Source organism: Oncorhynchus nerka, linkage group LG14, assembly GCF_034236695.1.
Source record: "Oncorhynchus nerka isolate Pitt River linkage group LG14, Oner_Uvic_2.0, whole genome shotgun sequence".
NCBI classification, from domain to species: Eukaryota; Metazoa; Chordata; class Actinopteri; order Salmoniformes; family Salmonidae; genus Oncorhynchus; species Oncorhynchus nerka.
Window position 1 is genome coordinate 55,751,764 of NC_088409.1, and position 15,000 is coordinate 55,766,763.

Consider the following 15,000-nt stretch of genomic DNA (forward strand, 5'->3'; position numbering starts at 1 on the left):
CCTGTGACCTAATATGAGGGAGATCGGGACCAAAGTGCGTCAATGCGACTCTGGAGAGGCAGCAGCACGATGCCTGGAGCAAACTTGCATGAGCCAGAGGCTCCAACTGGAGAGAGAAATGGGGCAGCAGCACCACTAATGCGGCACGAATGCCATGTCGCTCTGAATCTGTAGAGATGGGATTATGTTAGAGCAGCGTAATGGAGAGGTTGAGGGGGGGGGTGAACACCTTGGAGCAAGGGTAACAGCAGCATGGTGTGGAACCACCAAGAACTCTCTCTCTCTCACTCTCTCTCTCTCTCTCTCTGATTATCATTCTCTCCACCTCTTGCCCCCCCGTCTCTCTCTCGCTCTCTTTCTCGCTCTTCTATCTCAGTTCAATTCATCTCTTCTATCTCAGTTCAATTCATCTCTTCTATCGCAGTTCAATTCATCTCTTCTATCTCAGTTCAATTAAATTTGAATTGCTTTATTGCTTTTTTTTGTAACAATGTCCACATTGCCAAAGCCTATTTTGGAAATGGATATGCTTAAAAACGTTAACATAATACGATTTTTTGTAATAATAATCGGGATTGTCAATGAAACAGAACAATCAGTAACAACAGTAAGGGGGGGGGGTATACCAAACATTAAGAACACCGGTCCAGCCCCACCGAGTGGCGCAGCGGTTTAAGGAACAGCATCGAGGTGCTAGAGGCGTCACTACAGATCTGGGTTCAATCCCGGGCTGTGTCGCAGCCGGCCACGACCGGGAGACCCATGAGGTGGCGTGCAATTGGCCCAGCGTCGTCTGGGTTAAGGGAGGGTTTGGCCGACTGGGGATGTCCTTGTCCCATCGCACTCTAGTGACTCCTTGTGGCGGCCGGGCACATGCACGCTGACTTCGGTCGCCAGCTGTACGGTGTTTCTTGGTGCGGCTGGCTTCCGGGTTAAGCGAGCAGTGTGTCAGGAAGCAGTGCGGCTTGGCGGGGTTGTGTTTCGGAGGACGCACGGCTCTGGACCTTTGCCTCTCCCGAGTCCGTACGTGAGTTGTAGCAATGGGACAAGACTGTAACTACCAATTGGATTTTATGGAATCGGGGAGAAAAAGTGGTAAAATAAAATAAATTGAGTTCCAACTATATATACAAAATATGTCGCCACCCCTTTAAATCAGTCGATTCAGCTATTTCAGTCACACCTGTTGCTGACAAGTGTTTAAAATCAAGCACACAGCCGTGCAATCTCCATAGACAAACATTGGCAGTAGAATGGCCTTACTGAAGAGCTCAGTAACTTTCAATGTGGCACCGCCAGATGATGCCACCTTTCCAACAAGTCAGTTTTATGCCCTGCTAGAGCTTCCCCAGTCAACTGTAAGTGCTGTTATTGTGAAGTGGAAACGTCTAGGTTGTAACAACAGCTCAGGCGTGAAGTGGTAGGCAACACAAGCTCACAGAACTACAATGCAGAATGCTGAAGCACTTAGCTTGTAAAAATTGTCTGGTTGCAAGACTCACTACGGAGTTCCAAACTCCCTCTGGAAGCAACTTCAGCACAAGAACTGTTCGTCTGGAGCTTCATGAAATGGGTTTCCATGGCCGAGCAGCCTAAGATCACCATGCGCAACTCCAAGCTTTGGCTGGAGTTGTGTAAAGCTCGCCGCCATTGGACTCTGGAGCAGTGGAAATGTGCTCTCTGGTGTGATGAATCACGCTTCACCATCTGGAATCTGGGTTGGGCAGATGCCAGGAGAACGCTACCTGCCCCAATGCATAGTGGAAACTGTAAAGTTTGGTGGAGGAGGAATAATAGTATGGGGCTGTTTTTATGGTTTGAGCTAGGCCCCTTAGTTCCAGTGAAGGTAAATCTTAACGCTACAGCACACAATGACATTCTAGATGATTCTGTGCATCCAACTTTGTGGCAACAATTTGGGAAGGTCCTTTCCTGTTTCAGCATGAAAATGCCCCATGCACAAAGCGAGGTCCATACAGAAATTATTTGTTGAGATTGGTGTGGAAAAACTTGACTGGTCTGCACAGAGCCCTGACCTCAACCCCATCAAACACCTTTGGGATGAATTGGAACGTCGACTGCGAGTCAGACTTAATCGTTCAACATCAGTGCCTCCCTAATGTTCTTGTGGCTAAATGGAAGCAAGTCCCCGCAGTAACTTTCCAACATCTCGTGGAAAGCCTTCCCAGAAGAGTGGAGGCTGTTATAGCGGCAAAGAGGAAGCCAACTCCATATTAATGCCCATGATTATGGAATGAGATGTTCGACGAGCAGGTGTCCACATACGTTTTGTGATGTAGTGTACCTCTCGGTCTCTTACTCTCTCAACCTTCACCACTGTCGCTCCAAAACAGAACAGGAAAGCAGTAGTGTTGTATTAGTCCCTATGGCTGGCTAAACTGGCCCTCCTCACGCATGGTCCTCTTGGGAATAGGTTTTCTCCCCGTGGTTCCTATCTCCAATGCATCCGTCCACCATCCTGTCGTTGTCCCAATGTGCTTTCTCGCTCCATGTCTACGGTTACGGTCGACACATACAAACAGGTCAGGGCTAAGTTCTTCCCAGCCCTGCCCAAACATGACCCATTGTGAGATAAACAATGGAATGACCCTGGACCAGTTATTGTGGGCAGAATGTTACAACACGCTGTCTGTACGAACATAGATAGAGAGAGACATCCTCTCCACAGCAGCCTAGTTCTGAAAACATATACTGCATAAGCACAAACTAAAAAGAGGACTGGGAAAGTAAATGCTGGCTCTGTTTTTATTTTATTGTATTTCTTTCATTTAAGTCATTTGAGGTACACGTTTGTCAAATGTCAAAGTCGTTTTTGTGGTTATGAAACAATTGTGGGGGGAAATACAGAACTGAAAAGGGGAAGAAAAAAAATGGCTGTTTAAAAGCTTTACTTTATTGAGTTGTTTCTTCAACTGGTGAGAAAGCAAGTGAAGGGTAAACAGTTTGGTATAAAGGCGCCGCAGGCTCTCTGTCACTGTGTCTGTGTCGATGTTTCAGTACGATTTGTTGTCGCCTGTTTTGGGAAGGTCCATACACCCACAAAGTGACAGTGGATCTCGTTGAAGAAAGTGGGCGTTGGAGAACCGAACCAGTTAAACGGTAGATTTTTTTTATGAGCTACAAGCAACGAAGAACTCATCCGTTTCCTTTCTCTCTTTTCTTTCTTTCTCGTTTGCTTGCACCAGAGAGTAGGACTTGAAGATGAGTACATCATGGTTAGAAGTACATTTTTCCCATTGGACCATGTGAGGAAACGTCCGATCAATATTCCAACTCCTAACATTGGAGGACGTGATAACTGGTTACGTTGAACTGCTAGCCCAGGAATGCACTGTTGATTGGTAAATGAGGACTATAAATAAAGTTTAAAAGGAGAAATAATTGTGCCGCGTGATTGTCTTCGGGGGTTGTCTGAGTGCATGGTGCTACCTCACTGTGGGAGGTACTCAACGACACACAGCCAGACACACACACTTCTCTCTGCCCACCCCTCTCCCTCCCCCGCTCCTCTTCTCCCTCCAAAGGCAATAATCTGTCTATTACTACTGACTGCCCTGCTTAATGGCTCCCTGAGCTCCAGAGGGGGGGGGGTACAGGAGGGAAGGAGAGAGAGAGGCTGAGAAACGCGTTGGAGGAAAGATGGAGGGGGGAGGAAAGAGGGATGGTGCGAAGAGATATCCCACTGGGCACACACTGGTTGAAGCAACGTTGGAATGGACGTCTGTGCCCAGTGGGATAGACCCGCTGAGAGGTGCCAGGGGAAAGATGGAGGGAGAAAAGAGGAGGAGAGACATGCTGAGATAAAAGAGCAAGACATGGAGGAAGTAAGAAAGCACAAAGGAGGCAAAAAGACGACAGGAGAACAGGAATAGGACCAAACATATAGACGCAATGGGTGTGTGAGTGCGAACGTGCATGTGCGCTTTGTGTCACTAGGTTTCAGACGGGGGAACAGAGAAGCACTGTGATGCAGCGACCTCAGCACTGGTGAAACCCGGAGGTGAATTGAGGATGTACATGAGACCTTTCTAAACAAATCCTTACTGAGTCAAAATTTCCTCCATCGCCCCTTTTCCTTTTTTCTTTGCTGTGGCTTTTAATAGCATTGCCATCGATGTGAAGAGCGGTTGCTAGGCAACTGGCTGGCGTCTGGAACGGTGTGTGATCGGCGGCTCTCGCACTGACAGACAGAGCAGTGAAATGGACCAGGACTGTGTGTGTGCGCGTGTGTGCGTGAGTTGACTGACATTCCGCCTTGCATCAAAAACCTCTCATTTCCTTTTTCAGTTTCGATGAATATATTCATGAGTTCCATGTTTTTATTAACTCGTGTCACAGATTAGCTGAACGAACAGCTGATGATGCTCTTTCACACCCCACACTGCTTTTTGCCACGAGCCCCGTTTGTACCTGGCGCTAACACGCGTCCCATGTTCTAATCTTGTCACATTTTGATTGTCGCCACGTTTTTAGACGGGTGTAGACGATTAAAATACTTATTGTGGTCTGATTGGGAACCAGTCTTTTCGGACCACCCCCCTGAGGTAGTCAGAGATGCGTTGTGTCTGGATATCTTACAAGTGTAGACGGACCGTGCTTCTACGTCTGTGTTTGGGGTTTTAGGCTGGGTTTCTGTGTAGCACTTTGTGACATCGGCTGATGTGAAAAGGGCTTTATACATCGAATTGATTTGGACAGTGAAACCATTTAAATCATCAGTATCCACCCCTCTAAAACCATTGACTTATGGCATCAGTATTTAAAAAAAAATGAATAGATGCTATTTTGAAACCATATATGTTAAATGATTTGCCTACAGGGAAATCTGGTGACAGTGCAGACACGGTGGATAGGTAAGGATACGCATTTTAATGCCATGAGTAGCTGCAATGGCTAATATGTGGGCCCAATCAGAATGTTGACAATATCAGGACAAATGACGCCCGTTAGCACCAGGTACAAACTGGGCTGTGAATGCATCTCTATTAGCCTGTTCGATTAAGTCAGGTGTCTGAGACGTAAAGTAAATATATCAGGTATGTTTCATCGTCAACACGATGCTGGAGTCACACATTAGACAACATTCCTACAGGTCACCTTCACAATTCCGTCACAAAGGCAAGAAAAATCTGCAGAGATCCCGTGGGACTTTTTAGTCAGGGTGGTCTCATGCTCAAGGGGGCACCATCTCGTAATACTCATAACAACAAGACAGATGATAATGTCGGAGGATACAGCGCCACAGAAGAAAACCTGAAAGATACCTGTCCTTGTAAGTGTATTTGGCAAAGTAAAGGACAGTAGTGACATATCGTGATGAGCTTTGATGACATCTAGAGGAGGTTCACTGTTATTGCAGCCAGGCCTTTGTCCTGGTCACAGAGATCCAGTATAATGTGTGGTACTTGAAAATAAGTGCTGTAAATGTTCAGCTATTACAAACCCTAGAGCTTGTGGTAGAATAGAATGTATGTAAAAATGTAAAGAGAGTTAACCTTATGGATATAACTCCACAGAGAGAGAGAGAGAGAGTTAGAGAGAGGGGGGAGACAGAGAGACAGACAGACAGAGAGAGAGAGGGGGGGAGACAGAGAGACAGAGAGAGACAGACAGAGAGAGGGGGGGGGAGACAGAGAGAGAGGGGGGGAGAGAGAGAGAAAGGAACAGCAGAAACAAAGCAAGCACTTCTCTTCCTTTTATTTTGTCATTCATTAAATCATTCATCATCACACCTCAACAGTCAACAACACGTCCCTCTCTCGTCAGGTATCCCAGAACGTCACAGAGTGAGACAAATCGAAGACATCCGCCCGTCAGTCTGTAGTTTGCTCGGTTTTTCTTGGTTGGTCTGTGTTATATTAACAAATATATATATATACAGATATTCCGTAAAGAGAATCATAATAACAATAATTAATCATTATTTCAATTATAACAATAATTTTAATAAATACTCTGAGCGTTCTTAACCACACAAGGAGAATAAGGATGAGATTGGCTCACCCCTCTACCTATGGGATTGACATCATCCCATACAAATAATAACACTAAACACACACACACACACACACACACACACGCGCATACATACACATACCTACAAAACACTCCCAGACACAGCCAAGTAAATACTTGTATGTAGCCTTGACCAACTGTGCCATTAAAAAGTGGTGTTCTTCATCGTCTTTCAGCAACCAGACAGACCTGGTGCGCTCGCGGGCCTGCGAGAGAATCCAGAGTTCTCTCGATTCGCCGTCCACATCCCAAGCACCCTTGTGTCAAGTCCTTCACAGTCTGTACTCTTGTGACACGGACATGTCAATGACATGTCCATATCATGGCTCTTTAACCAAAGATTGTGCTCTTTTTCCCCTTCAATGATGTTGTATCACTATCCAGTAGGTAGAGAAAGGAAGTCAGGAGTACGGAATGTGGGAATTTGTTTTTTTGTTGTTGTAGAAAACAGGTAGTATTCATTAACCATTTATTGCAAGTGGATTTACCCTCATTTCCCATGGTCCTCCTCTGCTCTCAGAGGACCTGCTGTTGTTGTACTAAACTATCCATATAGCAGAGTGTATAAGGGGCTCTATACAAACCAGTGATGATCGGTGAGAGAAAGGACATTTGCTGAGAAACTCCAGGTTATGATGACATAGCGTTTCCCATTTACAGCAACTTTCCCCAAATTCCTTCGTTTTACAGAAATCCTGGTTCGAGGATTCTCGCATTTCCTGCTTATTCCAGCAATCTTTCAACCAGGGTTTCTGGTAAACCAGGGAATGTTGGAAAAGTTACCGGACATTTTGCAACCCTATGAGGACGTAAGGTAAAGAATGAGGGGGAGAAAAGCATGTTTCGGCTCTCTTACTACGGATTTGCTAGTTCTACAGTACATCCTTCACGCTAAAATAACATGCGGTCACAAAACACAAGCACGCGTGAGCGCGCACGTGCGCACCCACACAGAGTGCACCCATACAGACCCACAATTCGACCAAACCAATAGAAAATGCTGTGCTAAACAGGTTATGGCTGGAATGGTTCAAGCGTTGAGAAGAATCAAACTCATTCGCCTACACAGGGCTGAGGAGGCAAAGTCCTGTCCATTGTGCTGTGGAGCTTAAAATGGCTTCCCTGTTCCTGTCACGGCCTTTGGGGAGAGGGGGCAGGACAGAGACCATCCCTATACAGCAAGATGCTATGTGGAGGTGAGGGAGGTGGATATTAGTTCTATAGAAGGGGACGCTCAATAAGAGGGCAACTTACGCACTGATTTGGAAGTCGCTCAGGATTGGAGCGTCGACCTGCCATTGACTACATGTAAATACGAAGGAGGGGCAGCAGGGTTCACATGGCACCCAGAGGTGCTCTCGTCACAAATCAGGGCACCCCCCCCCCCCCCCCCCACACACACACAAAACAACTATTAACGTGGACACTTCAAGGGCACTCCCAAGAGTCAGCGTACAATGATTCCAACCCTGACGAGAGGTGTGAAGTGTCGACCGCTGGCGAAGCTTCAGCCCTAGTCTTTGGGGAAGGAGAGAGCTGAGACAGACATGACACCTGTGTCGAGAGAGGCAGAGAGTCCACGGAGTGGTGAAGCAGAACGAGTCCCTTACTACAGGAAATGATGGATAGGGATGAGCACTTAGAAGTGTCTGCCTAGAAGCGTAATGGCTTACATGTTCCTTTTTGGAGGACGGGTAATATATACGGAAGGTTAGGAGGGCACACTGGTCACTAGGGCACTAAAGGTTTGGACTCTAGAGGCTGCGGAGTGGTCACTTAGAGGAATGTTGTCCCACACTGGGCGGCTTTGGAAGGGACACTAAGACAAGTGCTGTCCCGGATGCTTGGGTGTGTACTAGGAGCACTATGAGACTAGGAGGGCACAAGGCTTAGGAGTGACCATCAGGAGAGAGGTACAGCCCGCACAAGTGGGCTTCAGAGTGGACACTAGGAGAAGTACTGTTCGCAAAGGGATTGGCTACCAGGAATAAAGTGGGCATACTAAGGAGTCTTTCAAGTGTGCACTAGGAGTAGTGTTGCCCATATACAGTAATGTTGCAGAGTGTGGCTTAGCCGTAGTTCTGTCCACAGAGCTGTGCAGCCTGGTGCTGTTCACACAGGGGCACGGTGCCGTCCAGATCCTGTCCATCCACGTCCATGTCCATGAGGTTGGGCCTGACTGCGCCGGTGCTGGCACTGCTGTCCCCAGAGCCCAGGGGACTGTCACAGCTGCTGCCCGGGGATGAGCTCAGGGTCCTGGACAGGGAGCCCAGCTTCCAGGGGTCCGGTCGCACCCTGGCTGGGGTGGGCCGAGGCCGGGGGGCGAACTCCAGGGTCTTGGGCCTCTCCAAGGGGCTGATGATGGTCAGGGGCTCCAGGACCGGGACAGGGACAGGCGGAGCGGGGGCCTTGCGGCGGAGGACCCTTGGGAAGAGGCTGGAGGGGTCAGAGAGTCGGGGGATGTCCAGGGTCTCCCTGTAACCTGAGAGAAGAGAGAGACAGATACCAGAGGGAGAGAAGAGGGAGAGAACAGGGGAGAATAATATGAACACTTGGTTAACAGGGATGGGCCATGACATGCCATGTCTTATTTTAGGTTCAATTGTAACCCCCTTCCCCCCAGTTGGGTCATGTTGGCTGGATGTCCTTTGGGAGGGTGGACCATTCTTGATACACACGTGAAACTGTTGAGCGTGAAAAAACCCACAGCGTTGCAGTTCTTGACACAAACTGGTGCGCCTGGCACCTACTACCATACCCCGTTCAAAGGCACTTAAATCTTTTGTCTTGCACATTCAAACTCTAAATGGCACATATACACAATCCATGTCTCAATTGTATCAAGGCTTAAAAATCCTTCTTTAACCTGTCTCACCCCCTTCATCTACACTGATTTGAAGTGGATTTAACAAGTGACATCAATAAGGGATCATAGCTTTCGCCTGGGTTCACCTGGTCAGTCTCTGTCATGGAAAGAGCAGGTGTTCTTAATGTTTTGAACACAGTGTATTGCTTCCTTTTCTTCAATTCAATTAAAGCTCATAGTGACATCATGCTTTCCCAACACACTCACCTGCATGTAGGGGGAGGGTGGGTGGCCCTGGCGGGGGCGGCATGGGCATGCTGCCGTCCGAGGGGGTCCTGCGGTGCCCTAGGGTTTGGGCGCGGGGGCGTATCGCCCCGTCAGAGGGGGTGCGTCTGTGCCCCCTGTTCATGGTTGCAGACACGTGGGTGGGCGTGAGGGACTGGTTGGGCTCCCTCTTGAAGCTCTCTGCCCTCAGATCCAGGAGGGGGTTAACGGAGGGGACGGGAGGCGCCGCGGGGAGGGAGACGCCCACTCCGGGGGTCAACGCCAAGTCCTCAAGGTCCGAGGGAAGGAGGGATTTGGTGGAGTTGCAGTCTGAGAGGGAGGAGAGGGAGAGGAGGGTGACGGAGGGAGAGGGGTCCATGCAGGGGAGAGTAGAGTCGCGGCGGCGGGACAGCGAGAGGGACAGGGCGCGGCTCGGGGGAGAGGTGCTGCGACGGAAGCGACCCGTTCGCTGGAAAATGCTGTCCTTTTTCTTGCGCTGCTCCTCTCTAAGGTCCTGCTCATCCTGTTGGACCTAGACACACACACACATGGAAACGGGTCAGTTCTTACTGGCATCTACCTTACAATCTACGGTCGCATCTTGCCAACTGACACACACTAGACCTTGTCAACTCCCTGGTGTCGAGTGTAAACCCTTATTCAGTGTATAAAGATCATCTCTACAGCAGGTGGCAGGATTGAGGATCTCTTCCCATGGTTTGGGTCATTTTGTCCTTCTGGGTGTGTTACAGACCCATTTCCCTCCGTACAGTACCTGTAGTCTCCCCAGCTGTAGCAGGTCCAGCCCCAGACCTACAGAGGCCAGTAGGGAGGCACAGCCCAGCAGCAGCAGGTCACTCTTCTTCCTCTGGCTGCAGCGCCGCACAGAGTCCTGGTAACCCACCCCGCTCCCCATCCCGGGCCCCGCCCCGCCCAACGAGGGGCCTCCCTCCTCCACAGACCCGTTACTGCTGGGCTCTGGGGGCATCAGAGACCCGGGCGACTCCTCCAGCTCACAGTGCTCCTCTGTCAGTGAGAGAGAGAGAGAGAGAGAGAGAGAGAAAGAGAGAGACAGAAAGATAGAGAAAGAGAGAGAGAGAGACAGAAAGGTAGAGAAAGCGAGAGTGTGAGAAGGAGAACAAAGCATTTCAATCAGTCACGAATCCAACGGATTTTGTAACCACGGTATGTTTTGCAACCTCTTTTCTGTTGCAGAAATGGTGATACATGAAGAGACCCACCCATTTCATTGAGGCTAGAGAAGCCGGCGGTCATGGGGGCGTGTTTGGGAGACTTGCCCAGATTCGGGGCACTAGAGGACCACACCTTGCATCCGTCGCCCAGCGACTTCAACCTGCAAGACGAAGAAGATTGGGTCAATACTATTAACTGGTAACATACACCAAACACTCGCCAGAATAATGTTCAGAGATGATTCTGACGTGCAAGTGAAACAAATTTGAAAGGGTAGCCGGCAGGTAAGGGTATGGGGCTATCAAGGGGCTGTTTTTGGACCATGACTGTTACCTGTCCTCTCCGCCCAGTCTCTCTCTCTGGAGGGTGGAGCTGGGGCCCCAGGTGCGTCCCTTCTTTTTGCTAGCTGCCAGGTCCTCCTTCTTACACACGGCACTGCGGCCCCACGTTTTACTGCCATCGCTGGGAGTCACTGAGGGGCTCAATAACACAGTTATTGTCATTACAACACCACACATCATCAACAAACTCCCGTTGTGCCGTGAACATGACAAAATGCAGTTCTATCCACCTGAATACCAGATCTAGGGAGGGAATCCACAACATTGGTTCGGATTATATTGAGACAATGGCATCCCCCACAATTGAATAACCGGTGTTAACTTTTTGGTGTGTCCTCGTTCCTCCAGTCCCACTCAACCCCTGTCTCTGTCTCCCCCACAGATCAACTCACGTCGTATGGCCCTGAGGCGGGGTATGACCCCTGGGCTGGCTGGAGGTGTGGTGCTCTCATTGCCCTGGGGCTTCCTCTTATCCACGCTCGGAGACGCCTGCACTGTGATCTTATGCTCAAAACCTGTGTACATACACAACAGGGAGGGATTACAGTCAAATGATTGGCAGCAAGAATTCCAGTAACTTTCCACCAAATTGCTTGGTTTTACAGAAATCCTGGTTGGAAGATTCCCGGAATCTGTGAACCCTCCAACCTTTCTTAAAAACCTGTGGATTTTGGGAAAGTTACTGGAATTTTGCAATCCTAATAAGGATAGAAAGAAAAAAGAATGATGCTTGGGTGCAATACCCTCCATCACACACCAGAGGGCAGACTGATGCTGTTGCTATCTCTGCCCAGCTTGAGCAGTCTGCTCTTCTTGAAGTGGCCCTTGCGCTTCTTGACCCTGGGCTTCTCCTGGTACATCTGGTGGATGATGATGTTGAGTTCACGCTCCACGATATCGATCTCTCTCTCAGCCAGCTCCTGCTCTCTCCTCCTCAGCTGCTCCTCCTGCTCCCTCTGCTCCTCGGCCGCACGAGCCAACGCCTCCTCCCAGGAACGCAACTCCTACAGGAGAGGAGAGGGGCATATAAAACAAAATGTAGATGTGGTGTTACAGCAACATAACACCCTGTCGAGGATCATTCACGTTGCCAAGGCAACGGCACTTTCCCACTTGCACTTTGTGGGGGATGTTGACAACATGCCCACGTGACCGTGGGGGCTCTTCTCACCTTCTCCTTGGCCCTGAGCTCGTCAAACATCTGCTGGATCTCCAGCCTCCAGTCCTCCTGCAGAGAGTGGAAGGACTCCAGGGGCATCTGAAACATGGCCGACTGTTCGATGGCCAGCAGCCGCGTGAGGATACTAGTGAAGGACGGGCGACTGTGGGGGTTAGGGCTCCAGCACTCTGGGGATGGGGAGAGGAGGCTGAGTCAATATGGCTTAAATGTACACTACCGTTCAAAAGTTTTGGGGTCACTTAGAAATATCCTTGTTTTTGAAAGAAAAGCAAATTGTCACGTTCTGACCATAGTTCTTGTGTGTTTTCCTTGTTTTAGTGTTGGTCAGGACGTGAGCTGGGTGGGCATTCTATGTTGTGTGTCTGATTTGTCTATTTCTATGTTTGGCCTGATATGGTTCTCAATCAGAGGCAGGTGTTCGTCATTGTCTCTGATTGGGAACCATATTTAGGTAGCCTGTTTTGTGTTGGGATTTGTGGGTGGTTTTTTCCTGTGTTAGTGTTTGTGCCACACGGGACTGTTTTCGGGTTTTCACGTTTCTTGTTTTGTATTCTGTTCATGTATAGTTTTTCTCATTAAAAACCATGGACAACTACTGCTCTGCATTTTGGTCCGCCTCTCATTTACATTTACATTTAAGTCATTTAGCAGACGTACAGAGGCCCATTATCAGCAACCATCACTCCTGTGTTCCAATGGCACGCTGTGTTAGCTAATCCAAGTTTATAATTTTAAAAGGCTAATTGATCATTAGAAAACCCTTTTGCAATTATGTTAGCACAGCTGAAAACTGTTGTGATGATTAAAGAGACAATAAAACTGGCCTTTAGGTTAGTGAGTATCTGGAACATCAGCATTTGTGAGTTCGATTACAGGCTCAAAATGACCAGAAACAAATAACTTTCTTCTGAATCTCGTCAGTCTATTCTTGTTCTGAGAAATGAAGGCTATTCCATGTGAGAAATTGCCAAGAAACTGAAGATCTCGTACAACGCTGTGTATTACTCCCTTCACAGAACAGCGCAAACTTGCTCTAACCAGAATAGAAGGAGGAGTGGGAGGCCCCGGTGCACAACTGAGCAAGAGGACAAATGCATTATAGTGTCTAGTTTGAGAAACAGACGCCTCACAAGTCCTCAACCACCAGCTTCATTGAATAGTACCAGCAAAACACCAGTCTCAACGTCAACTGTGAAGAGGCGACTCCGGGATGCTGGCCTTCTAGGCAGAGTTGCAAAGAAAAAGTCATATCTCAGACTGGCCAATACAAAGAAAATATTACGATGGCAAAAAACACAGACACTGGACAGAGAAACTTGGACAGAGCATCCCGGAGTTGCCTCTTCACTGTTGACTTTGAGACTGGTGAGTACTTGTGAGGCGTCTGTTTCTCAAACTAAACACTCTAATGAACCTGTCCTCTTGCTCAACTGTGCACCGCGGCCTCCCACTCCTCTTTCTACTCTGGTTAGAGACAGTTTGCACTGTTCTGTGAAGGGGTAGTACACAGCGTTGTTCCGAGATCTTCAGTTTCTTGGCAATTTCTCGTATGGAATAGCCTTCATTTCTCAGAACAAGAATAAACTGACGAGTTTCAGAAGAAATGTCTTTGTTTCTGGCTATTTTGAGCCTGTAATTGAACCCACAAATGCTGATGCTCCAGATACTCAACTAGTTTAAAGAAGGCCAGTTTTCAGCTGTGCTAACATAATTGCATAAGGGTTTTCTAATGATCAATGAGCCTTTTAAAATTAATAACTTGGATTAGCTAACACAACGTGCCATTGGAACACAGGCGTGATGGTTGCTGATAATGGGCCTCTGTATGTAGATATTCCATTAAAAAGCAGCATTTTCCAGCTACAACAGTCATTTACAACATTAACAATGTCCACACTGTATTTATGATAAATTTGAAGTCCTTTTAATGGACAGAAAATGTGCTTCTCTTTCAAAAACAAGGACATTTCTAAGTGGCCCCAAACTTTTGAACGGTCGTGTAAATTCTCAAAATAACCAAGTACAGTGGTTGTCTTCTAGATGTACACGCTACAGACCCCATTGCTCTGTAGCACCAATTGCCCTCAGATCCCAAACCATTGTTTATAGACAGACAGATGATATTTCAAGTCCAAGGATGGGCTGAAGAAAAAGAGAGAGGAGATGAAAGAGGGGAGAGAGAGCAGTAAAACAGAGAGTGGACACGGTAGAGGGGTGACAAAGGAGAGATTAAAGGATGAACGGGGATAAGACAAAGGAGAGGGAGATAGGGATGAAGCGAGAAAGAGCATTAGGAATAGTGGAGAGAGAAGTGGAGCAAGAGCCTATGAAATCGCCAGTTGGCTGACTGGGAGGGGAACCTACAGTACTCTCACTCTGACCACCAACAATAATAGACTGAGAGGCTGACAGGAAGCCATCTTGGTTCTAATCAATAGGTGAAATTGGGCTGACAGGAAGCCATCTTGGTTCTTACCCGCCAGCAGGAGTGCGAAGGGCTCGGGGCAGGTGGAGGGGACGGGCAGGGTCAGTTTGTTCATGGCCACTCCGTACGCCACGGCCAGCGCATCTATCTCACGGTACGGAACCTCTCCTGTTAGCAGCTCCCATAGCAGCACCCCGAAACTGAGAGGGGGGTTACAGCTTCAAATCACTGGCACTGGTCATGATTGTACAGGCTATTAATAACACAAACTTTATGTTACCTACTAAACTCAGCAAAAAAAAGAAACATCCCTTTTTCAGGACCCTGTCTTTCCAAGATAATTCGTAAAAATCCAAATAACTTCACAGATCTTCATTGTAAAGGGTTTAAACACTGTTTCCCCTTGCTTGTTCAATGAACCATAAACAATTAATAAACATGCACCTGTGGAAAGGTCGTTAAGACACTAACATATGCTGCAAGGAGGCATGAGGACTGCAGATGTGGTCAGGGCAATAAATTGCAATGTCCGTACTGTGAGACACCTAAGACAGCGCTACAGGGAGACAGGACAGACAGCTGATCGTCCTCGCAGTGGCAGACCACGTGTAACAACACCTGCACAGGATCGGTACAGCCGAACATCACACCTGCGGGACAGGTACAGGATGGCAACAACAACTGCCTGAGTTACACCAGGAACGCACAATCCCTCCATCAGTGCTCAGACTGTCCTCAATAGGCTGAGAGAGGC

At 48.2% G+C, this 15,000-nt stretch overlaps 2 protein-coding genes across 2 annotated transcripts in view; one reads left to right on the forward strand and one right to left on the reverse strand.

The window, feature by feature from the left end:
• The window catches only part of ttc9b (tetratricopeptide repeat domain 9B), a 34,326-nt gene extending 30,934 nt beyond the window's left edge, over window positions 1–3,392 (forward strand). Inside the window, exon 3 of the mRNA XM_065000191.1 lies at window positions 1–3,392. This exon is cut by the window's left edge and continues 2,085 nt beyond it. The gene's annotated coding sequence lies outside the window, so the exon portion shown is untranslated.
• Window positions 3,393–5,703: 2,311 nt separating this feature from the next.
• The window catches only part of map3k10 (mitogen-activated protein kinase kinase kinase 10), a 42,125-nt gene continuing 32,828 nt past the window's right edge, over window positions 5,704–15,000 (reverse strand). Inside the window, exons 3-11 of the mRNA XM_029680458.2 lie at window positions 14,298–14,446; window positions 11,813–11,988; window positions 11,399–11,645; window positions 11,034–11,156; window positions 10,634–10,772; window positions 10,348–10,460; window positions 9,882–10,132; window positions 9,110–9,638; window positions 5,704–8,518 (exon numbers count right to left, since the gene is read on the reverse strand). Coding sequence (XP_029536318.1) covers window positions 8,106–8,518; window positions 9,110–9,638; window positions 9,882–10,132; window positions 10,348–10,460; window positions 10,634–10,772; window positions 11,034–11,156; window positions 11,399–11,645; window positions 11,813–11,988; window positions 14,298–14,446 — 2,140 coding nt within the window. The 3' untranslated portion in view covers window positions 5,704–8,105. The remainder of the gene's footprint in view (window positions 8,519–9,109; window positions 9,639–9,881; window positions 10,133–10,347; window positions 10,461–10,633; window positions 10,773–11,033; window positions 11,157–11,398; window positions 11,646–11,812; window positions 11,989–14,297; window positions 14,447–15,000) is intronic.